General features: G+C 47.5%; 1 protein-coding gene across 5 annotated transcripts in view; it reads left to right on the top strand.

Annotated features, from left to right (window-relative positions):
* Positions 1-7,810: 7,810 nt before the first annotated feature.
* The window catches only part of LOC310832095 (beta-4C adrenergic receptor-like), a 685,807-nt gene continuing 668,611 nt past the window's right edge, over positions 7,811-25,006 (top strand). For 2 of the 5 annotated variants that reach the window (XR_014558134.1, XM_083713610.1), the window contains exons 1-2: positions 7,811-10,864; positions 24,074-24,140. Coding sequence is in view for 1 of the 5 variants with exons in the window: in XM_083713610.1 (XP_083569736.1) it covers positions 9,234-10,864; positions 24,074-24,113 (1,671 nt within the window). In the remaining 4 variants the exon portion in view is untranslated. Of the gene's footprint in view, positions 11,833-12,221; positions 13,784-13,830; positions 14,904-14,972; positions 15,234-24,073; positions 24,141-25,006 lie in introns of those variants that run through there. The other 3 variants (XR_014558133.1, XR_014558136.1, XR_014558135.1) reach the window with 3 other exon arrangements.

Genomic DNA, 25,006 nt, shown 5'->3' on the forward strand with positions numbered 1-25,006 from the left:
GACTTGGAGACTCCGGTCCACCCTTCGGACATTTGCAAAAAGCCCACGTTCTACTTACAAGCAACCTACTAATTTCTTTTCCAACTGAAATGCCTCTCCTTTCTTCCAGTGACAATTCCCAGAGCTGTTGGCCAAGGAATGTATGAATAACAAGTGACATTACCGCTTCTCACTGGGATTCCATAGCAACACTCTGCAGTATGTTCTCAATGTTCCAGGATAGAGAGATCATAGGAGAGCAATCTTGCAACATCTTGTATTAGATATACATATAAGGTTCCAAGGATTTTCACATCTAGTGCTTCTTCTTTTTTTCACATTTAGCAAGAGAAGAAAGGACATCTGCACTAAGAACAGCTGTGTGAAACAAGGCAGGGTTCCTCCTATGTGAAAAAGAAAAAAGAGTGCTGTATTGCTCTCTTCTTCTTTCCAAACAGAAAACAGGAAATGGGTCACTTGTGCTGCATTAAGAATGGACATTGGTTAGATAGGGTGATACTTCTAACTGAACCAGCTGCAAAAATTGTTTGGCTGCATAGAACTGTTCATCTGCCACTGAAAAATAGCTACAACTAGATACTGAACAGAAGAATGTGAATCCATCATAAAAAGAAAAATGCATCATCAGGTGTGTAAAAGGTGAAATAGAGCAATAAAGGACTGGGAGCAGGGCCGGGGCGGGAGAGTGCTAGAGTCCTGTCTAGTCAAGTTGCGTTGGATCAATTCCAATATGTTACCCCCGAGGATGTGGACAGGCTGCTTGGACGAGTGAAACCAACCACCTGTCTCCTTGATCCTTGCCCATTCTGTCTTATAAAAGCTAGCCAGGAAGGGCTGGGCAATGGGCTTCGTGGGGTGGTGAATGCTTCTCTCTGTGAGGGAGCCTTCCCAGACCCACTGAAAGAGGTGGTCATTAAACCGCTTCTTAAAAAACCATATTTAGATGAGGCCAATATGGCCAACTATCTCCCAGTCTCAAATCTTCCATTCTTGGGTAAGGTGATTGAGCAAGTGGTTGCTGAACAACTCCAGGCACGCCTGGAAGAAGCGGACCATTTGGATCCCTTCCAGTTGGGATTCAGGTCTCAGCAAGGGACTGAAATTGCCTTGGTTGCACAGGTTTATGATCTCCAGCGCGTTAGGGACAAAGGTGAGAGCTGTTTCCTAGTTCTGCTGGATCTCTCAGCGGCTTTTGATACCATCAACCATTGTTATACAGTGGTTCCGCTCCTTGCTCCTGGGCCGTGTTCAGAAAGTGGTGGTGGGGGATGAGTGTTCAGACCCCTGGGCTCTCACTTGTAGGGTGCCTCAGGGTTCTGTCCTCTCCCCCATGCTTTTCAACATCTACATGCAGCCGCTGGGAGAGATCATCAGGGGGGTTGGGCTGGATGTTCATCAATATGTGGATGAACATCCCAGCTCTACCTCTCTTTCAAATCAGAACCAGTGAAGGCGGTGAAGGTCCTGTGTGAGTGTCTGGAGGCTGTTGGAGGATGGATGGTGGCTAACAGATTGAGGCTGAATCCTGACAAGACAGAAGTACTGTTTTTGGGGGACAGGAGGCAGGCAGGTGTGGGGGATTCCCTGGTCCTGAATGGGGTAACTGTGCCCCTGAAGGACCAGGTGTGCAGCCTGGGAGTCATTTTGCACTCTCAGCTGTCCATGGAGGCACAGGTCAATTCTGTGTCCCGGGCAGCTGTTTACCAGCTCCATCTGGTACCCTATCTGCCCGCGGACTGTCTTGCCAGAGTGGTGCATGCTCTAGTTATCTCCTGCTTGGACTATTGCAATGCGCTCTATATGGGGCTACCTTTGAAGGTGACCCACAAACTACAACTAATCCAGAATGCGGCAGCTAGACTGGTGACTGGGAGTGGCCACCAAGAGCACATAACACCTGTCTTGAAAGACCTACATTGGGTCCCAGTACATTTCCGAACACAATTCAAAGTGTTGGTACTGACTTTTAAAGCCCTAAACGGCCTCGGCCTAGTATACCTGAAGGAGCGTCTCCACCCCCATCGTCCTACCTGGACACTGAGATCCAGCACCAAGGGCCTTCTGGCGGTTCCTCACTGTGAGAAGCCAAGTTACAGGGAATCAAGCAGAGGAACTTCTAGGTAGTGGCACCCGCCCTGCGGAACACCCTCCCACCTGATGTCAAAGAGAACAACAGCTACCAGACTTTTAGAAGACATCTGAAAGCAGCCCTGTTTAGGGAAGCTTTTAATGTTTGATGGATTACTGTATTTTAATATTTTGTTGGAAGCCACCCAGAGTGGCTGGGGAAGCCCAGCCATATGGGCGGGGTGTAAATAATAAATTATTATTATTATTATTATTATTATTATTGAAATGACAAAGGTATGCTTGGTGAAATTATGTATAAAACACTATGTCTATTATCCCCAGATATATTTTCCAAGATTTCCTCTCCCCTTTTTGTCTTTACTAAAAATCCAGTTCTAGAGTATTGTGTTCTGGGCACTGTGGTTTAAGATGGTTCTTAATAAATGGGATCATATCCAGAGAAGACAAAACTGGTGAGGAAACTGGAGAAAAAGGGGACCATTGCTATTTTGGGGTAAGATTCAATCACATACTGGCAAATTCAGGTTACACAATTATACTTTGAGGTTTTCTTAATAAGCTCTTTAGTTTCCTACATTGTTTCTTCCCCCTCTTTTCATCTTTGATGGTCTTTGGGCAAAGCTAATTCAGTCCTCACATAAACATTATGGGAAAATATTCACAACATTCCCTGTTTATTAATATTTATAAACAGAGTTTCGTCAGGCCCCCAAATATTACTATGGCTGAAATCCTAAGCACTCTCGCTTGTGAGGAAGTCCCACTGAACTTAGTGAAGTTTGCTTCCAAGTAGATGTACACAGAATCAGGCCACACAAGTGTGGTGGCCATACTCCTGTCTAACATTTGCCCATTGTCAATCTGAATGGCTGTCAGAGGACAGTCCTCTATTTGAAGGGTTATCAGATCCAAGACTGAGGGCTTAATCACATCATCTTCCCTCCTCAGGGAAACATAATCTTTAGTGCTGAATGGGAACAAATGGCCATTAGGTTTTCCATGGACCGCCATTTTTTCCGTTTTAGCACTAAAGAGCAGGTTTTCTGGGAGAAACAGCAGGTCAAGTGGAAAACCACGTGGGGATATTATTAATATCCTTCCTAACTTGCACTAGCAAGTTCCTTTACTTAGCAGAGTTTATATTCCCCTTCTCAAACGCAGCAAAAAACTAGTTGCAAACTCATGTGAGTTTCTTAAGACAATATGCAATTCCATCTGGCTTGGCCGGATTGAAATGTGTTGTAATATTTTTCTGGCAAGACCCCTTGAATCCCTCCTAAATGAATAAAGACACCACAGTCTTATTCATAAGCAATAAAAAGAAAGTTTACTCACAATCAGGCAGAGCACAGTGTGATCCCTGAAGGCAGACTTAAGACTTAAAGTTACAAGCATATACAAACAGGTTTACCCCATATGTGGGTTGACCTAATGACTGCAGTTAGCAGTCCGGGAAGTTCGCAGGATGAAAGGAAGATGGAAAAGAGAGAGAGTGGCAGCATGCCTTGTCCTTTTACCAGGTCTGAAAAGGTCATGCCCACCCACTAGCCACATGCAAGGAAGGATGCTCCAGGACAGGAGGAAGAGGAAGTTTCGACTGGCTGGACCAAACATTCCCTTGCATGTCCCCTCTAGGAAAACAAGGAATATTGCACTTGACTGCTCCCAGTGGATTACATCCCACAAACCACTTCCTGAAAGTGTGAATGAGCCCTAAGGAGCAAAAAAGGGACCATGAAGATGTCCATCAGCACTAAGCACTTGGGCAGCAAACGGAGCAGATGCAAAGGTCACCTGGCCACAGTCTTGTTCTCACTATAGAGAGATGTATTTTAGTAGATATGTGTTACTTGAGAAACTGCCTTATCCATACCCAGTAGGTCCAGGGGTTTTGCAGGAGAGTTTTGCATCCAAGTCTCCAAAATATCTGAAGCCCACTCCACAGTAACTCAGAGCAGCCCCTCTTCTGTTGAACAGCATCCCTGTTGAGCTATGACAGGTGCCCAGTACCTGTACTTTCCAGAAACAATTGAAGACATTTCTCTTTCCTCAAGTTTTTTACAGCTGGATGTAGAAGTCTCTGCCTTAGGTATGCATTTTGTATTATCTTTAGTTATTCTTGTGTTAGCAAGGTTTAAAATAACTTATTTTTTAAAAAACCACTAGAGGCTTTTCTATTAAGCATTGTAGGTGCTGAAAGGGAGCAGAAAATACCAGTACTTTTTTGTATGTGACGACAACTGCACAGATGTTGTTAGACCAGAGATGGAAAGAAGATAAAGTCCCTAGAAGAGATTAATGGCAGATGAAGTTGTTGGACTATGACAAAATAGTAAAACTGACCGGAAAGCTCAGGAACCAGGAAGACCAAAACTGTAATAAGGAATGGGGAAAATCTATATGTTACCTTTAACTGTAAGCAGTTGAAAACACTAGCAGGACTGTAATAACGCTTGTAATGTAATAAGAACTTTGGATATAATGGAGTTATAAAAAAAACTTGGTTTTGTGAAAATGATGCAGTAGAAAAGGTTTAACGATGGAACGCATTGGAGGGGAAGGTGGGAAGTCCAGAGATTCAGTGGAATCTTAACAGTGGCTATTTCATGGAATGATTGTAATTTTGAATATGCAAAACCAAATAAAAATTATTATAAAAAAAACCTTGTGTTAGTTGTTTATATGTGAAAGGTGATTTGTGAAGATGTGGATGGTGATAATTTCTAAATTTGAATCTATACCAAAAAATAGCAGATGCAAATGTTACGAAAATAGGTGTCCTCTTTGGTAATTCATTTCCTCTCTCGAACAACGGGCTTTCTCTTTCTTGAGGTTTAACATCCATGGCAATACCAGCCTGCAGTCCAGCAATACTGAAGTCCATCTAGGACTGGTCCACAGGCATGGCCAAACGCGCCCCTCCAGATGTTTTGGGACTACAATTCCCATCATCCCTGACCACTGGCCCTGTTAGCTAGGGATGATGGGAGTTGTAGTCCCAAAAAATCTGGAGGGCACAGTTTGGCCATGGCTGATCTAGGAAGAGACTTTGACTTGAACCTTACACACATTTACCTAGTAAGCTGCATTGAAAACAATGGGATCTGCTTCTGAATGGACATGCCTAAGATTGCACCACACAGCTGCATCTGCATTAGACAGTGACACAACTTGGCATAATTCACAGAGACTGCAGAGGCACTGTACCTTTAAGGCACATTCTTTCCTCCAATGAATCTGGGCACGGTAGCTCACTCAACACAGAGTTGCCATTTTCGGCAACCCTTTACAAACCTAAAATTGATAAAATAGGGTTTTAAGGCTTGTGCCTGGCAAGGCTCACTTGAGGTTGGGGCTGTGCATATTTAGTGCAAGGAGATTCACCCTGGGCTCCTGTCTGAGACTGCTTTATTTCCCCCTGCATATTTAAGACAGGAATGGGGAACCTTGTGGCTGGGAGCTGAAAGTGGCCCTCCAACTTTCTCTGTCTTGGGATTCTCTCCAGCCAGACCCCTCCTCAGCCCTGATTTGCACATTTCCAGAGTGTTTTTGGCTGGCTGGAATGTTTCCTTGAACCTGTAATGCCTTTTGCTTGTCTGGAAGGAGGATAAAGAGGGGTGTGTGTGTGTGTGTGTGTGTGTGTGTGTGTGTGTGTGTGTGTAAAGGAGCCTACTGTAAAAGGGCAAAATTTGCATTTGTTGCTCTGCCCATTTTTGCATCTGATCTTTCCCAACAGTGACATACAGCCCTCAGAAGGTTGCTCCAAAGGGAATGTAGTCCTCAGGCTGGAAAAAGTTCCCATCCTCTAACCTGCAGATTCACTGGCAGTTTTGAACAGAGCTCTGGGTTCTAATCCCGCCAGCTCCAAGAAGAGGCAATGAATCTACTCCAGTGTAAGAAACTTGCAAGTCCTTGCTTTGAAAACAAATTTGCTCACCTATGTTCAGAGAAATGTCTGTTTAAAAGTAACATTTAAAGTATCCCTTTAGGGGGAAACTTTGCTCCTTCGCTATCAAGAAAAAATTAATACAGTGGTACCTCGGGTTACATACGCTTCAGGTTACATACGCTTCAGATTACACACTCCGCTAACCCACAAATAGTGCTTCAGGTTAAGAACAGAAATTGGGGTCCGGTGGTGCAGCTGCAGTAGGAGGCCCCATTAGCTAAAGTGGTGCTTCAGGTTAAGAACAGTTTCAGGTTAAGTACGGACCTCCGTAACGAATTAAGTACTTAACCCGAGATACCACTGTACAGAGCTTCCTCAGAGCTCAGCTGTTCTCCAGGATTTTGACACTTTGGGATTTCAGAGCCAGTGTGGTGCAGTGGTTAGTGTCAAACCAGGACCTAAAGGACCAGGGTTCAAAAAACCCTCTTCAACCAGGAAGTTCCTTTGGGCCACCCACTGCCTCCCAACATCACTTACAACACACAATTGTTGTGGATTGTTGTGGATTGTAAATGAGGAATGGGAAAACCATGTACACCAACTTTAACTCCTTGGAGAAAAAGGGGGGATATCAACGCAAGAAATAATAATAAGTCTTGTACCTCTTCAACAGTCACAGCTTCACCCAAAGAATCTTGTGAACTATAGTTCGCTATGGGAGCCGACCTCACAGACATACAATACCCAGCACCCTGTGAAAGCTGTAGTTTGCAGGATTCTCCATGACTGTTAAAGTAGTATACAAGTGTTTTAAATGTGTGGTGTAGATGGGACTTTGTTCTGTAATAATGGTGTCCAAAGAGACTGGAATTTTGTGTCTTTCTCCAGAAAGTGAGTGAGTCCTGCCAAATGAACATATGCCTCTATTCTTGTCTTCTTATTTACACTGTATTCAATTTCAGGAGGCAGGCATCCCCCCCCCTTCCCCCCTCAGGATGGGATTCCATTGCTAGGTGGACTCTTTCATTGCCCAGGAGCACTCATTAACTTGTAAAGTGAGCTGGGACATTATTTGTGGCCACTGTTTCTATCTGTTCTTGATGCCTCCCGCTCTTAACCCTGTCGTGATGGAAATCAAAGAGGAAGGCGAATCTGTGTGGCAGAAGCAGCTCACCAGGTGGGGCAGAGCTGCTCTGCTAGTTTGTCAGCAGGTGGGTTGCTGTTGCTTACCCAGCAAGTAAAGGGTGTTGTAGCAAGGGACATCATTGTGGTGCAAGGACATCAGCAGGAGAGGTAGATTGGTTCTGTTGGTGCATATTTTTATGCATATCGTATTATTTACATGATGTTAGGCACTCTGAGCCCGGCTCTGGCTGGGAAGGGTGGGGTACAAATTAAAAAATTGTTATTATTAATTTATTATGTGTACTGTGCTGACTAGAGTGTCAAGTCAGGAGCATTCCAGACCCTGAGATTTCATGGAGTTGGCCCTGGAGACGGACGTTACTGTATTTTTCGCTCCATAAGACACACTTTTTTCCTCCTAAAAAGTAAGGGGAAATGTGTGTGCATCTTATGGAGCAAATGCAGGCTGCGCAGCTATTGTTGATGCCAGAAGAGCAAGAGCGAGAGCTGCTCAGTGCCTCTTGTTCTGCTGGTTTCAGCGATAGCTGTGCAGCTTGCTCTGGCTTTTCAGGGAGGTGGGAGAAAGGACAGAGGGCAGCCCGTCTGTCCCTTCTCCCACCTCCCAGAAAAGCCAGCAAGAGCCGCTCTATCTTTAAAGAGCGAGTGTGTCTGCGGCTCTTGCTGCCTTTTCTTGTTTTCCTCCACCAAAAAATAGGTGCTTCTTATGGTCAGGAGTGTCTTATAGAGCGAAAAATACTGTAATTGGAAGAGGGGAGCAGAGGTGGGCAGGCACAGCCACCCAGAGTATCTATGCAAGAGTTTTTCAACCTTGGGCCCCCAGATGTTGTTGGACTACAACTCCCATAATTGTCTGAAGCCAGCTCCCCAGCCTGGGGGATCCTTGCATCTTCCATGCAGAGGACCCGATCAGGCCAGCACAGAGGTTGTTGAGACAGGAGTGTGTACATGCTGAGAATGTGGGCATGGGAGAGCACATCTTTGCTGAAGACTCTGCTCTGCCATGTGATGCCCAAAATCTTCCTGACAGGTGGATGTTAAGTTGTGCACGGCTCACTTCCATAAAGCAGCATGCTCAACACGCAGCCTGGTAGACCGTCATTTTGGTAATGGATGCGCACAGATTACAACTCTGGGAGGTGCGTTTGACTGGGAGAGAGACAGTCCCAAAATCGCAAACTGAGCGAGGATTTGAATTGCAGCATCCCCGACAGTAGCCTGGCATTGCTGCCTCTCCGTTATCTCACTCTCCCACTGGGCTGAGGTGAATGCGCACAGTTCTCTTTTCTGTTTCTGTTCGCGAGACATCCGTGAAATGCCGCAGTTCCACGCTCGGCCTCTAGGGACACACTTGGTTCGCTCCGCTACCCATCATCGCCCACCAGCCTCGCCATCACTCCGACCGTCGGTGGTACCCGGGGGTCCGTCCGTTTCTCTCCCACGGGGAGTCCCCACCCCTCTGCCTTTTGCTTTGTTTGCGCTAAAATGCGATGTGGTGCTGGGAAGGCCGGAGGTGAGAAAAGCGGACAGTGAAAAGTGGCTCTGCCCCTAAGCCCCGGAAGGGGAGATCCCGAGGGAGCGAACGAGAAACTGGGGGATCAATCCGTTTGCTTTAAAGTAGGAGGATGTGTAGGACTATGGCTGGCCGACACACAACCACCCGCCCCAGCGCCATCCTTCCAGCGGTCTGCAACCCGGGAGTCTTAGAAGGAACAGCCAAAATGGGAAATCTACGGCCCTCCAGAGGCTGTTGAACTCCCATTAGCGCCAGCCAGCACATCCAGTGGTCAGGGATGATGGGAGCGTGTAGTCCAACAACTTCGAGAAAGCCAAAAATTTGCTTCCCCTCCCATTCCTGAATTCTAGAGGGTTTGTAAAGCACTATCGATGCCGAGAAGAGCCCTAGAGTAATGCGAGGGAAATGCAATTTCTTCGCACGTGGGGCAACGCGTTGCAGCTATTTCAGTGCAACTTAAATTTGAAAAGTACTGGGGTGCGGGTCGATCTCTGCAGTGGGAGAGGCGGCTTTGTAAAAGAAACACCACCCTGTTAGACGTCAGCGCCGCTCGCTCTCCTTCCCGCAGCAGGCTCGGGGTGGGGTCGGGCGGAGATGCAGGAGAGCTGTGCCCGGGGCGTGTCCCGTCTCTCCCTCCAGGCTCCCTGCGCCTTTAAGGACTCCTCCTCTCCGCAATCCCCACCGAAGGGGAGGGAGCCGTCCCTGCCGAGGCGCCTTCCGTCTCCCCAGGAGCATGGGCTGGGCTGCCGAGCCAGAAGCAGCGGGCCAGCAGTGTCCGACGCGCGCGGAGCCCGCTCTCCCTGCGCGACAGTGGCGGAGCGCGGGCCCGTCGAACTAAAGCCGTCGAGGGGCTGCCTCCAGCTAGGCGCCCCGAGCTTGACTCCCGTCGCCGTCTTAGCCGCGATGGCTCCTCCTTGGCCGCCCAACGGGACGTGGCTGGGGGCAGCGGGCGCGGCGCCGTCGGGCAACGGCAGCAACTGCTCCGGGGCGGCGGGCAGCCTGGGCCGGCAGGGGGCGTTGGGCGCCGCTCTCAGCCTGGCCGTGCTGGTGACGGTGGCGGGCAACCTGCTGGTGGTGGTGGCCATCGCCAAGACGCCGCGCCTGCAGACCATGACCAACGTCTTCATCACGTCGCTGGCGTGTGCCGACCTCATCATGGGCTTGCTGGTGGTGCCCCCGGGCGCCACGCTGGTGCTGAGCGGCCGCTGGCCCTTCGGCACCACGGGCTGCGAGCTGTGGACGTCGCTGGACGTGCTGTGCGTGACGGCCAGCATCGAGACCCTGTGCGCCATCGCCGTGGACCGCTACCTGGCCGTGACGGCGCCGCTGCAGTACGAGGCGCTGGTGACCAAGGGCCGCGCGCGCGGCGTGGTGTGCCTGGTGTGGGCCGTGGCCGCCTTCATCTCCTTCCTGCCCATCATGAACCACTGGTGGCGCGACGGCGCGGACGAGGAGGCGCTGCGCTGCTACGAGGACCCCCAGTGCTGCGACTTCGTCACCAACATGCCCTACGCCATCCTCTCGTCCATCATCTCCTTCTACGTGCCGCTGCTGGTCATGCTCTTCGTCTACGCGAGGGTCTTCGCCGTGGCCACCCGGCAGCTGCACGCCATCGAGAAGGACAAGGGCAGGTTCCTCCAAGACGCCGCCAAGGGCTCCCGTCGCAGGAGACCCTCTCGGCTCCTCCTGGCCATCAAGGAGCACAAGGCGCTCAAGACCTTGGGCCTCATCATGGGCATCTTCACCCTCTGCTGGCTGCCCTTCTTCGTGGCCAACATCCTCAAGGTCTTCGCCAGGACGCTCATCCCCGACCAGCTCTTCCGCTTCTTCAACTGGCTGGGCTACGCCAACTCGGCCTTCAACCCCATCATCTACTGCCGCAGCCCCGACTTCAGGTGCGCCTTCAAGAAGCTCCTGTGCTGCCCCAGGAGCGCCGATCGCCGCCTCCACGCGGTCTCCAAGGACCTGCGCCGCTGCCCCTGCGCCTTCAGCCCCCGGGCCCCGTCCGAGAAGGAGGGCGAGCCCATCGCCAAGGGAGCCAGAGAAGAGGACGACGAGGAGGACGAGGACGTGGGCTCCAGCAGCGCCAGCAGCCGCTCCAGCAGCCGGACTGGCGAAACGAAGCTCTTGTACCTCACTAGCAATGGGCACGGCTGCGCGCAGCGCCCCCTGCGGGAAGCCCAGCTTCAAGGCACGCAGATCACTTTGTGCCCGCAGCTGGAAGAGTAGGTGTCAGGAATGTGTCCGTGGGATGGGGGGGAGGGGTGTCTTGAAGATGTAGGGTAAGGTTCCTCCACCTGGTGTCAGCCAGGCGTTGTTGGACTACAACTGCTGGCAGGTGCTGATGGGAGTTGTAGTCCATAACATTTGGTCTATAGCAGTGATGGCCAAACTTGGCCCTCCAGCTGTTTTGGGACTACAGCTCCCATCATCCCTAGCTAACAGCACCAGTGGTCAGGGATGATGGGAATTGTAGTCCCAAAACAGCTGGAGGGCAAAATTTGGCCACCACTGGTTTATAGCAATTGGGGGAGGGGTAAATATTGTACTCCTCTTGTTTTCCAACAATGTGCCACAGGGTGGTGTGGGAGGGGACTGAAAAGGAATCGCATGTTTACTTGGTAGTAAGTCCTGGTATGTTCAATGAGGCTTGCTCCTTAATTAGCGTGTTTTGGATTGCACCCATCATACTGAGACTGCCCAGAAGGCTGCATCATGGACTGATTACTCAGAGCTTAGACTCTTAAGACTTACAGGTGTAGCAGGTGTAGAGAACCTTTGGACCTCCAGATGTTGTTGGACTACAACTCCCACCAGCCCCAGCAAGCAGGACCAATGGCCAGGGGTGATGGGAGTTGCAGTGAAATCTGGTGGGCCAAAGGTTCCTCGCCCTTGCCTCAGAGTTTATGCTTTCCTTGAAGAAGGTATCAAATTTAATCTAGCATTTCTTCCGGTTAAAGAAGTCAGGTGTCAGGTGACGGGGAAGCTCTGCTGGAAAGCAGTCAGAGTAGACAGACTGGAGCTCTGGGGACAAGTGATCTGAGTGGGTATAAGGAAGCTTCCTGTTCTATTTCTCTACTGCAGCATTTCAAAGAGCTGCACACTTGAAGGAAGGGATGTGACTTTATGGTAAAACATGCTTTGCATGCAGAAGGTTTTAGGTTTAATCCCACAAAAGCCACTGTCAGTCCATGTAGACCATACTGATCTAAATGGACTCATGACCTGATTTGGGATCAGGCAGCTTCCTCAGACCCTCTGCAGTGCTTTCTTTCATTGTCAGTTCCCCCAATTTTTCTTTTTGGTCCTGCAGTTTTCAAACATGATGGTGTGTGTGTGTGTAGGGCTCCTTCATTTGTTTCTCTTTCCACAGAGATAATGGAATGGTAGGAAGTTGCTCCACATTCAGAAATTGCAGGATTTTCCTCCTGACCTCTGAATATTTATGTTCAGAAAGATCAGGACCCAAATGCTCCCAGCCCATGAATGTTGGGGGTCCCAAATTTGTCTAGCTAACAATGGGGATGCTGCCAGCCTGTCTGCATTTGCTATATGCGTGGTCTAGGGGAATGGAATACACAGGAGCAGGTGAAAAGCTGGATTGGGGGCATCTGATCCTGCCCCCAATTAGCTTCCACCCTTGATATAAGTGAATACCTAGAGTGTGATTGCCATGGTAGGTGCTGAGCACAGTGCAAATAGCCCCTGGATTCAGGGAGTTATAAGTGCAGCCAAGACTGTGAAAGGGAGCTAGTGCAAGAGTAGGAATGAGGGATGGGGAGGAACCATATCTGGTGTCACAGCGGAAGGCACAAGCTGTGTGCTCATTATCATTACTCTGGCTCCAGTGTGCGCTTACCACTGGTGTTTGAAGCTGTGTACACATGACATTGGCCACAATCCACATCTATCCTGGACTTCCTTGAGAAATACTGGTGTTTGATGTGTTTTCCCTCAAACCAGGTGCAGTTAAGCTGAGGTGTATACATTTGAGATAGCTGGTTGACATGTGCAGATGACAGCCTCCTGAATAGGAATTGTCGGAGGGGTTTGCAACCAACAGGTAGAATGCACTGGGTGAAGATATCTCCCTCCCTCTCTGATGGGTTGCAACATTTGCAACATGCAAATGCGACCTGAAATGCAGCCCCAGGTTGGTGGCTGGATGGGGGGTGGCAATCATGTTTCGTTTTAAGTCTCTACTGTGTAGATAGGCGCTGTGAGTTTATGTAGTTGGGGGGTCTCCTTGTTTTGATCTTGGCTTTGCTTACTGAAACTTTCTAGTACATGGGTAGGCAAACTAAGGCACGGGGGCTGGATCCGGCCCAATCGCCTTCTAAATCCGGTCTGCGGGCGGTCCGGGAATCAGCATGTTTTTACATGAGTAGAATTTGTCCTTTTATTTAAAATGCATCTCGGGGTTATTTTTGGGGCATAGGAATTCGTTCATTCCCCCCCCCCCAAAAAAAATATAGTCCGGCCCCCCACAAGGTTTGAGGGACAGTGGACCAGCCCCCTGCAGAAAAGGTTTGCTGGCCCTTGTTCTAGTACTTTCCATCCTCTGGCTGTTGTGCTGCAAGTTCCTGTATATTAGAAAAATGGAAACGTTCAGTGCATGTAAAATTCAGCCTCCCAAAGAAAATCTGGCTGGAGGGGAGGGAATATGACACAACCTTAGGGGGAAAAACATACTCTATATGTTGCACAGAATGTATGTATAGGAGCACCTACCATTTTTGTTAAATAAAGTACAGAAAGTTGGAGGGGGAGAATCTGGAGCAGAGACAGGCAGATTTAGGGGAGCACGACTGGTTCACCCACACTAAGCTCTAGACAGAAAGGTTGCTGCAGGGGGCGCTGCAACAATGAGTTAGAATGGAAGGCAAGGGGGGGTGCCAAATTTTGGTGCTGCACAGGATGCCACTGAAATTTGGAAGCCCAAAGTCTGTCACTGGCAGAGATATGGTATGTGTCTATGCATGACTGTGTGCCCTCGATCCTTCTCCCATTCCTCTTTTTCTACTCCAAGTTGCACCCCCTACAGTATTCCCAATGCATGTCAATAACCTTTCAAATGTAATATCATTTCACTTTGGGTATAACCACCCACCCGTTTACCCTACAACTTTCCCCCAGGAAAACCTGTGGTTTAGCACTGATTCAGAACAAACAGCAATCAGGTTCTCCACAGATTGCCATTTGTTCTGATTTAGCACTAAAGAGTGGTGTGTTTTTTAGGGGTGTTATCATCATCATCATCATTTAGATATATATACCACCCTATATCAAAATACCCTAGGGCGGTGTACAATATTAAGAACGTATTTTACAGAGCATAAGAAAAACAACACAGAGCGTTATAATAGTGTACTAATAAAATCACCATAACAGGAAAGCAGCAGGGCAAAGGCAGAACCACTTGGATCCATGCCTAGAAAATGTGGGACAAACAGAAAACTGCTTGGACCTGTACTTTCTAAGCATGAGTCAAGCGGAAGTGTGGACGAGCCCCTCAACAAGAGGTTGAGCATGTCAGCTTAATTAAGCAAATGATGAATGCAGGGGTGTGTCCCATCTCACTGCGGCGCTTAAACTCATCTCCCAGCTCACAGAGTCAACTTTACCAGTTTCTGGAAATCGCAAGTGAGGAGAGTTTTGCTGTGCTCAGGTCTTGCTTGCAGGCTTCCCACCAGAATCTGGTTGGCCACCATGAGAACAGGATCCTGAACTAGACGGGTCTTTGGTGACGGTCCAGTAGGTCTCTTATTGTGTTGTGCTTGGCTTTGGATACTATACAAGCAGGAGCCATGTAAGTCTTCCTCAACATGATGCGGTTGGCTGTTGTAGACTGAGTTGCTATGCAACTTATCTTGCAGCTGCTGTCATTTTCGAAGGCAAAAGTTCACACATCTGTGTTTTAAATACAGATGAGGTAGTTCCTCACCCCCTGCTGTGTTTGGGGAAACAGAGCAGATATCGTCTATGACAGCTTCCAGTCTTTGCTGTCCCTCAGTTCCTTTTCTTTCACTGCCAGGGACAAATTAAGAGGATGAATGTGCAAAATCCAGCATCCATCTCAGCTTCCAGTGAGAACAAATCTCTTTGCATCTTGGTTGCTTACCCCAGACAACTTCTACTTGGCACACGCAAGTGGCAAGTGGTATACTGTAGATGCCTTTGGCCCCATGTCACCCAAGACACTAAAACAGACATGGGGAGACAGTAGCCTCTAGATCAGCCACCCCAAAACTCGGCCCTCCAGATGTTTTGGGACTACAATTCCCATCATCCCTGACAATTGGTCCTGTTAGCTAGGGATCATGGGAGTTGTAGTCCCAAAACATCTGGAGGGCTGAGTTTGGGGATACCTGCTCTAGATGCTGTTGGACTCCAGCTCCCATCAGTCCTAGCCAATAAACCAATGGTCAGGGATGATGGGTACTGAAGTCCAACAATACCTGGGGGCGGGGCACAGTCTCCTCATTCCTGTGCTAAAGAGAGCCTATGCCTCTTATTTGTGGCCTGTTTCAATCTCGCTAATGTGCAATGAGGACACATTGTGTGGAAGACCAAGCAATTATACCACTTCAAACAGTCATAAGGTAAAGGGACCCCTGACCATTAGGTCCAGTCGTGGCCGACTCCGGGGTTGCGGCGCTCATCTCGCTTTATTGGCCGAGGGAGCCGGCGTACAGCTTCCGGGTCATATGGCCAGCACGACTAAGCTGCTTCTGGCGAACCAGAGCAGTGCACGGAAATGTTGTTTACCTTCCCACCGGAGTGGTACCTATTTATCTACTTGCACTTTGATGTGCTTTCAAATTGCTAGGTTGGCAGGAGCTGGGACTGAGCAATGGGAGCTCACCCCGTCGCGGGGATTCGAACCGCCGACCTTCTGATCGGCAAGCCCTAGGCTCTGTGGTTTAACCCGCAGCGCCACCCACGTCCCTCAAATAGCCATAGATCCCCCCAAATACTGGGAGCTGTAGTTTGTTAAGGGTGCTGAGAGTTGCTAGGAGACTCCAGTTCCTCCTGCAGAGCTTCTGTTCCCAGAGTTCCCAAGGAATAGGGAATGACTTTGAAACCACTCTGCGAACTGGACTAATTTATTAGGGCTTGTCTTCTGTTTTTAGGAAATTGCCCTCCCCCCAGAAGTTGCTGGATACACCCCCAACCATTAGCCATTCATCCTTCACCCAGCAGGTTCATCCCATCATGTGTTTCAGGGTGAACATTGACATGTGTAAAGGGGCATTCTAACTATGGTATATTTGTGAAGAGTCACGATGTGACTCATATTCACAGGTTCATAGAAGGCGGCTTTATCTGTCCATCCAATCCAAGTGTGACTAACTTTTGGCCCTCCAAATGTTGTTTGACTAAAACTCCCCATCAGCTCTAGCAAGCATGGCCAATAGCCAGGGGTCACTGGAGTTGTAGTTTTGCAACATCTGTAGAGCTACAGGTTCACCACACCTGATCTAACCCAATCTAGGACTAGCCAACGTGGTGCTCACCAGTTGTCACTGAGCTACAACATCCATCATCCCTGACCATTAGCCATGTTGACTGGGGCTCATGGGAGCATCTGCATGGATACCAGTTTGTCTACCTCTGATCTAGTCCAATATTATCTAGTCTGACTGGCAGTAAGCTTTCTGGGGATTCAGACACAGAAAAGCCTTTCCCATCGCCTGCGACTGATCTACTTATAACTAGGGATACTTTCCAGAGATTAGGAACATTGGGAGCTGCCTTATATTGAATCAGTCAATTTGCCCATCCAGCTCAGTATTTTCTAAATACACTCGTACCTCCGCTTACGTATCCCTCAGCTTACGTAAACTTCAGGATACGTAAGCGGCAAACCCGGAAGTATATTTCCGGGTTTTTGCCGCGTGTGCATGCGCAGAAGTGCTCTACCGCCGTGCATGCATGCGCAGAAGCGGTCTCTCCAGTTGTGGAAACCTTGGGATCCGACCCGAGCTCTGGAACGGATCCTGTCCACAACCGGAGGTACCACTGGATCTACACAGTCTGGCAGTGCCTCGCTTTCAGGTTTCAGACAGGGCTCTTTCCCAGACCTACCTGGAAATGTTGGGGGTTGAACCTGGGAGCTTCTACATGCAGCCTAGGACCCTCGTACCTATGGGACCACCTCTCCTGGTATGCCCCGAGGAGGACCTTAAGGTCCACAAATAACAACACTTTGGAGGTCCCAAGTCGCAAAGTGATTAGATTGATCTCAGCTAGGGCCAGGGTCTTTTCAGCACTGGCCCCGACGTGGTGGAATGCTCTGTCACAAGAGACTAGGGCCCTGCAGGACTGGACATCTTTCTGCAGGGCCTGCAAGACAAAGCTGTTCTGCCTGGCCTTTGGTTTGGACTCGGTCTGACCCTTATGTTTCCCTCCCCTTATGGTCTTGATTTATCGGCTATTTTAAAATGAGGCTGCATTTTAAATTGCATTTTAACCTATATTTTAAATTTGTCCCCCCCTCTTTTCCCCCTATTATGTTTTTACTGTGATTTTATTGGTGTTAGCCGCCCTGAGCCCAGCTCTGGCAGGGGAGGGTGGGGTATAAATTATTATTATTATTATTATTATTATTATTATTATTATTATTATTATTACATGCAAAGCACATGCCCTAGTACTGACATATAATTATTTTCCCAATGATTAAGAAATGGGAGAAGCTGCCTTATGCTGAGCCAGATCATTGATCCATCATCTAGCTCAGGATTGTCCACCCTGGCTGGAAGCAGTTCTCCAGATTTCCACATGGGTCTTTTACAGCCCTATCAGTAGGTGTCAGGTGTTGGACCTTCTACATGCAAAGCAGCTTCTCTACCAGTGAGCTATGCCTCTTCATCAGTTTAGCCATATAAGTTAACCAGACTTGGGACTTCCCTATCAAGATTCTAAGACATTTAACTGGTAGGATTATTTAGATGGCATAATACTATCTCAGGACTTTAAAGACACAAACAGGGTGGATTGGTTTTTTTGTTCTTAAAGTTGGAGCTGGATTCTTAAAGTGAGAGCTGCTGTAAGTCTGAGCTCTTAATCTTATGTCCCAGTACTATTTTTTTCTTCCAAAAATTTTATTAGTTTTCACAATATTATAAACAAACAAACAAACAAACAAACACACACACACAAGACAAACAAACATAAATCATAGCCTTATTGAAAATTCCAGTTATTAACTTTGTTAAGTGACTTCCTCGCTTCTCCTTGGCTGAATTTCATTGCATGCCCTTTTAATGGTTTTCCAAATCCCAATTTTTATGAAATTTAACTTAAACATTAACATCCTTAGATCTTCTCCTTATGGAATTAAACATATTAATTCATCACTTAACATAAAATCCTAAGCCCATTAAGTATCTGTAAGCTATTTTCAGTTAGTTTAACTTAACAAATTTTAGTTAAAATAATCATTAAATTTATTCCACTCTTCCTGACACTCCTCCTGATGTCCCAGGACTTTTTGCACATGTTCTTCCATTGAGCCATGGCCCTTCCTACATCTCAGAATGAAGTGTGACTCAGCCCCAATATATCTCAGAGGGCAAAGCTTCCTTTGGTCTAAACTATACATTTCACACAAATGTCAGCAGGAGAGGCCAGCTCATGTTGGGGTGGGGTGAACTGGTGGGAGGAGGACCCTGAGGAACATAGGAAGCTGCCTTATAGTGAATGAGACCCTTGGTCCATTGAGCCCACCATGGTCTACCCTAGCAGGCAGCCGCATCTCTAGGGATCTCTCCCATCCCTAAGATGCTGGGGATTGAACCAGAGTCCTTCCAGATGCAAAGCAGATGTTCTACCACCGAGCTACAACCCTTCCCCTTCTCCACCCTCTGCAGGATCTCCCCCCACCCCCAGGGCTTCAAATGTGTTTGCCCTGGTCAGCCCTCTCAAAGGGCACATACACATAGCATGACAATGTGCATTTAGTGCTGGATGCGAGTGCTTTTTGGGAGTGCTGTACACATGACATCATCCCCAAGTCATCCCTGGCCCACGCTACTTGCCAATCTAAACTGCATTCTGCTGGGCTGGGTATAATTCATTTTGTGCCAGTAATGTACTTCTTGAGCACTTGCTACCTGGCTGAGTACTATACAGAGAGAACTTTCTTGGGTTGCTAATACTTACCGGTCCTCTTCAAATAGGACGCAGTACAGTAACTCTGTATACCAATATAGTATACCAACACACCAAATTCTAGCTCCTCTCTTTTGAAAGGTTGGGGGAAATGATTTTTTTTAAAAAGGACTGTGGAAACACTAATTGAGAGGTGGAAATTAGTGAAAATGTGCTCATCTGCGTGTACAGTAGCTGTTGCCTTAGATTAGTTATAGGTAGGTAGCCATGTTGGTCTGCTGTAGTCAAAACAAAAGAAGTGTGAGTTATGAGTTCATAACCCACCTACTTTCAGCAGCCAGAAACACCATAACCAGACACTGGAGAGACTTGTCAGGAGTAAGCATGGACCAATGGTACCAAATAGTATGGGAAACAGCCCTACTAGAAAAATTAACTAATAAACTGAAACTGACACGGGGACAAACAGACGAAGACACCTTCACCCTGGTATGGCTCCCCTTTATCACATACACAGCCCAACAGGACAATGACAATAATCCACCAACAGCATACAAATCAATATGGCTAACCTGATCCAAAACACCCACCCACCTCACTCACACACGAAAACAAAGATCACCACAGCCAATCACAAACAAACAATCACACCCTAGGCAACCCCAACCTCTCTCACCACCAAAGGAACACAAGTGAACAACACAAGCACGCTGACACCAAACTCTACATACATTAAGCATAATAGAAACACCGCTACCCGACCCCACCCCCATCCATCTCCCCTCCCTCCACCCCCTTTCTTTTTTTCTTTTTTTCCTCCCCCTAATGCCTCAACAAATGAAACGGATTTGTAAAAATGTTACATGGTGGGAAAAATACGAGGCATTACACTTACCTCTGTAAAACAAGAAAACCCTTAATAAAATATTTTTTAAAAAACAAAAACAAAAGAAGTGTGCATGCACACAAAAGCTCATACCAATAACAAACTTAGTTGGTCTCTAAGGTGCAACTGGAAGGAATTTTTTTATTTTTTATTTTGTTTCACTTTAGATTGGGTTATTGTGCAAAGGTAGGTTTACTTGTGGCCTGTGAAAAAATGTCCTTGGTGTGTTTTAAAAGCTACACATGTGCACAGTCTAAGTGGTTTCTTCAGCAAAAGAAGGATCTTGGCACTCATTGCTGAACTGAGAACTTATTTATTGCTATTTGATTTGATTTTTATCCTGGCATTTTAAAAAAAAGTGAACAGCTGCAGTTTTATCACAAGCTTTCCTGCTTCTCTCCCCCCCCCCACTTACCCTCCTCCTCCCTATCTGTGCCCATTTACAGATTGGGCATAAATTACAGAATAGCTTCCCTTACATCCAGTGTCCATATAAAATGTCAAAAATAGGCCTATAGGACAACTCAGCGTACTAAAGTCTGCAAATAAGATATTAAGAATAGCATTACTAATAAAGAAAGAAACAAAAGCACATTCCGTTCTTAACACTGCACTGAGCTTGCTTCTTAGACTCTTTTAGAATATCTTGAAATGTATCTTCTTCCTGGAGTCTGAAATATCAGCCCCACTTGTAAGCAGAAAGTTCCAAAAGGTCTCAAAACCAGGGTTCAACAGTGGGGACAGTCAGCGTCTTTCAGTTTTATAGGAGGATAGGCTTGGCCACCAATATGTGTCTGGACTGTGTCCTCGTCTCTTCAACGGACAGCTCTGGTTTGAGGCAAACATGCCCCCACAAAAGGGTGTGTGTCCTTAATTTCTAATGATTCCTCTCATACCATGTTGCGTGCGTCTTTGAAAGCTGGAAAAACAAGATGTAAATAATGGGTTGTTTTTCCAGTGCTAGCCCTGCTCAGAGTAGACCCATTGCAGTTAATGAACAAAGCTAACGTAGGCTCATTAATTTCAGTGGGTCTGTTCTGAGTAGAACTTAGCTGGCTACATTGCACTGTCAAAAGCACTTGCATTTATTCCTTCATTTCATTTCACATCCTTCCTTTCTTCAGTGCAACGGAAGAAGTTCCCAGAAGGTCTTCTGTCTAGATGAGGGGATGGAGAACCTCACGCCCTGAGACCAGCTATGGCCCTCCAAGCCTCTCTTGTCTGGCCCTCATTACTCCCCCTACACCACACAACCATGATTGGCCACAATCCGCAGAGGCCCTGCTTTGCAGCCCAAGTGTTTTTGCCTGACTGGAGCATGTCTTTGATCTCAGATAATGACTCTGGGGGGAGACTAGAGATGGCTGTGTAGGAATTAACCTATCACTACAAAGGTACAATGCACATCTGTCGCTCCATCCACTTTTGCCTCTGGCTTTTCGCACTGTCAGTGTGGCCCCCAGAAGGCTATGCGGCCCTTGGGCTGGAAGATCTCCCCACCTCAAACCATTTAGCTTTAGCTGTTAGCCTATATAGAGCGAGTTGAAAGAGATCACGAGCGTCATCTGGTCCAACTCCCTAAGTCTCATGCTCTACTGCCTGAGCTATCCCACCCCAACCAACACACACACTTCAAGTGAGTCAGACCATTGACCTCTGGAGTTTAATACTGTCCTTTCTGAATGGCAGAGCTGACATACTCTGTCGGGAAATGTCAAGGTTTAAGCCCTAGGCATGCAAAGTATGTACTCTGCCTCTGAACTAGGGGTCTCCACAGCAACATCTTCAACCCATTACACTATTTTCCCCCAACTTTCCCAGTACTTAGAGTTACATTCCTTCCCTCACCTCCTCATGCCTCCATACAGATGGTCGTTGTTGTGGTTGGGTATTTTTGCATCAATCTCATCCTGTCTTCTTGCCCGTACTTCTAAGTTTGATCTTATTTTCTGGGGGAAACAGGGTTGAGAGGGTTGATTTGCAGGTGAGATCATGAAGCAAGCCAAGCGTAGATTTTTCTAAAAGGAGTCAGCCACTGAAAGAGGGTACCTACATGAATGGATGCATGCATCCAGGTGCAGTGGTACCCAAACTGAAAAAGTGGGCTGGGCTAATGCAGTGTAACAAATCTAATGTAATAAGGGTCTTCTGGATCAGGCCAATGGCCCATCTAATCCGGCATCCTGCTCTAACAGTGGCCAACCAGATTTATTCATTTAACAAAATGTTAATGGGGGTAACTCAGTCAGAAGAGCGTGAGACTCTTAATTTCAGGGTTGGGTGTTCAAGCCCCACATTGGGCAAAATATTCCTGCATTGCAGGGGATTGGACTAGATGACACCCGTGGCCCCTTCCAACTCTGCAGTTCTATGATTCTCTATACAGTGGTACCTCAGGTTAAGTACTTAATTCGTTCCGGAGGTAAGTTCTTAACCTGAAACAGTTCTTAACCTGAAGCACCACTTTGGCTAATAAGGCCTCCTGCTGCTGCTGCGCCGCCGGAGCACGATTTCTCTTCTCATCCTGAAGCATATGTAACCTGAAGCGTATGTAACCCGAGGTACCATTGTACTTCTTGAATGCAATCAACCCTAAGTGGTCCAGCGCCGAGGGCATTCTGGCGGTTCCCTCCCTGCAAGAAGCCAAGCTACAGGGAACCAGGCAGAGGGCCTTCTCGGTAGTGGCACCCGCCCTGTGGAACGCCCTCCCACCAGATGTCAAAGAGGAAAACAACAACCAGACTTTTAGAAGACATCTGAAGGCAGCCCTGTTTTAGGAAGCTTTTAATTTTTGATGCATTACTGTATTTTAATATTTTGTTGGAAGCCGCCCAGAGTGGCTGGGGAAGCCCAGCCAGATGGGTGGGGTATAAATAATATAGTAGTAGTAGTAGTAGTAGTAGTAGTAGTAGTAGTAGTAGTATAAGCAGGAACTGAGTGCAACAGTATTCTCCCCACCTGTGTGATCTCCAGAAGCTGGTATTCAGAGGCATAAAAGGTAAAGGTAAGGGGACCCCTGACCATTAGGTCCAGTCGTGGCCGACTCTAGGGTTACGGTGCTCATCTCACTTTATTGGCCGAGGAAGCCAACGTACAGCCTCCGGGTCATGTGGCCAGCATGACTAAGCTGCTTCTGGTGAACCAGAGCAGTGCACGGAAAAGCCATTTACCTTCCTGCCGGAGCGGTACCTATTTATCTACTTGCACTTTGACGTACTTTCGAACTGCTAGGTTGGCAGGAGCAGGGACCGAGCAATGGGAGCTCACCCCGTCGCAGGGATTCAAACCGCAGACCTTCTGATCGGCAAGCCCTAGGCTCTGTGGTTTAACCCACAGTGCCACCCGCGTCCCTTATTCAGAGGCATACTGCCTCCCAACTGTGCATGTGGAACATAGCTGTCCTGGCTAGTAGCCATTGTTAGCTTTATCCGCCATGAATTTGTCTAAGCCTCCATGTTCCTGGAAGGAAATTCTGTAGTTTAACTGTGTGCTTTGTGAAGAGGTACTTTCTTTTGTGTATCCTGAATCTTTCAGCATTCAGCTCCACTGAATGTCCCCAAGTTCCAATCTCCTCATCTTCTGCATGACAGCTCTTCAGACATGCCTCTTCCTTACATGAATACCAGTAACACATTGAATAAAACTTGCCAGTTTTCAGACACATCCCTCAGAGGGGCCCATTACAGCTTATCTTAATTAATTTCTGAAGACTTTTTATGGGTAGCAATGTGGGACAGTGGTTAGAATGCTCGACCAGGACTTGGGAGGACGGGATTCCAGTCCCTACTCAGCTATGAAGCTCACTAGGTGAAGAAGAAGAAGAAGAAGAGTTTGGATTTGATATCCCGCCTTTCACTCCCCTTTAGGAGTCTCAAAGCGGCTAACATTCTCCTTTCCCTTCCTCCCCCACAACAAACACTCTGTGAGGTGAGTGGGGCTGAGAGACTTCAAGGAAGTGTGACTGGCCCAAGGTCACCCAGCAGCTGCATGTGGAGGAGTGGAGACGCGAACCCGGTTCTCCAGATTACGAGACTACCGCTCTTAACCACTACACCACGCTGGCACCAGGTGACCTTGGGCTGGTTAAGACTGAGACAGCCAAACCTACCTCACAGGGTTGTTGTGAGGATAAAATGGGGAGGGCCACCTTCACCTGCGTGGGGGAAGGTGGGATACTGTGTATATGTAATAATAAAAGAAATACAATACGAAATGTGTCAATGACAGACTAAACAGAGGACGAGAGAGAGAACACTTTGAGGATTTGCTCCACGGGCAAATCTGCTCTGATCAGATGCAACTTGTGCTTTAAAACACCTGCATCCAACAAGACCCAGTTCTCAATGCTGTAAAAGATTGGCTAAGAAAAAAAACCTGACTGGTAAATTAAACTGTTTTTATTCTTGTTGCCTTTTCCTTTTTTAAAAAAAAGATTTCCCACCAAAGAAGTGACAGATTGTCCTAGAATGTGAGAGAAGGAAGAAGCCAAAGAAAATACAGTGAGTATCCCTTTGAAACTCTGAGCCAAATATGCAGGTTGTTTGATAGATTCTGCCTTTGAACGCAGACTCAGTTGCCTTTGCTTTGGATAGATTATTACAATCTGCTATATGTGGGACTGCCTTAGAAGATTGATCAGGATGACATGTTCTGTTTGCTGATGCTCCAAGGATGCAGTGGTGGCAGAAAAATTACAGTGGCACCTTGGGTTAAGTACTTAATTCGTTCCGGAGGTCCGTTCTTAACCTGAAACTGTTCTTAACCTGAAGCACCACTTTAGCTGATGGGGGCCTCCTGCTGCCGCCACACTGCTGGAGCATGATTTCTGTTCTCATCCTGAAGCAAAGTTCTTAACCTGAAGCATATGTAACCTGAGGTACCACTGTACTGTTGGGCCAATAGTGGGTATAACCTGTATTTCAGAAGTGAGAAACCTCCTGCTCAGGAACCCAGTTTGGCCTGTTAAGCCAATTTCCCCAAACCACAGCCACCTGACATTAGATGCAACATAAGGGATGTGGCAGGTGGAGACACAACTGGGTCCTTTGTCTGGAAAACTCTTTGCACAGAGTTGAAGTCCCTGTGCATCAACTGAGGGTTGGGCAGTTCAATCCTGCTTGCTTATGGTGCTCAATCTAGTTCTCCAGAGGGAACTCACTGGTGCACTTGAACTCTGCTCACTACTTTCCCTCACCCCTGCAGGCCAACTTTGACAGGAGGACAGAACCACCCAACTGTCAATCACCTGACATCAGTAGATTGCCATGTGTCAAAGTTGGCCCATGGAGTGTATTGAGGCCAATAAAGATCTAGCCTAGTAGGCCAAAAAGGTTCCCCACCTGCTATATTTGGTCATGCAATATAA

Source organism: Podarcis gaigeae (assembly GCF_964106915.1).
Source record: "Podarcis gaigeae genome assembly, chromosome: 15".
NCBI classification, from domain to species: domain Eukaryota; kingdom Metazoa; phylum Chordata; class Lepidosauria; order Squamata; family Lacertidae; genus Podarcis; species Podarcis gaigeae.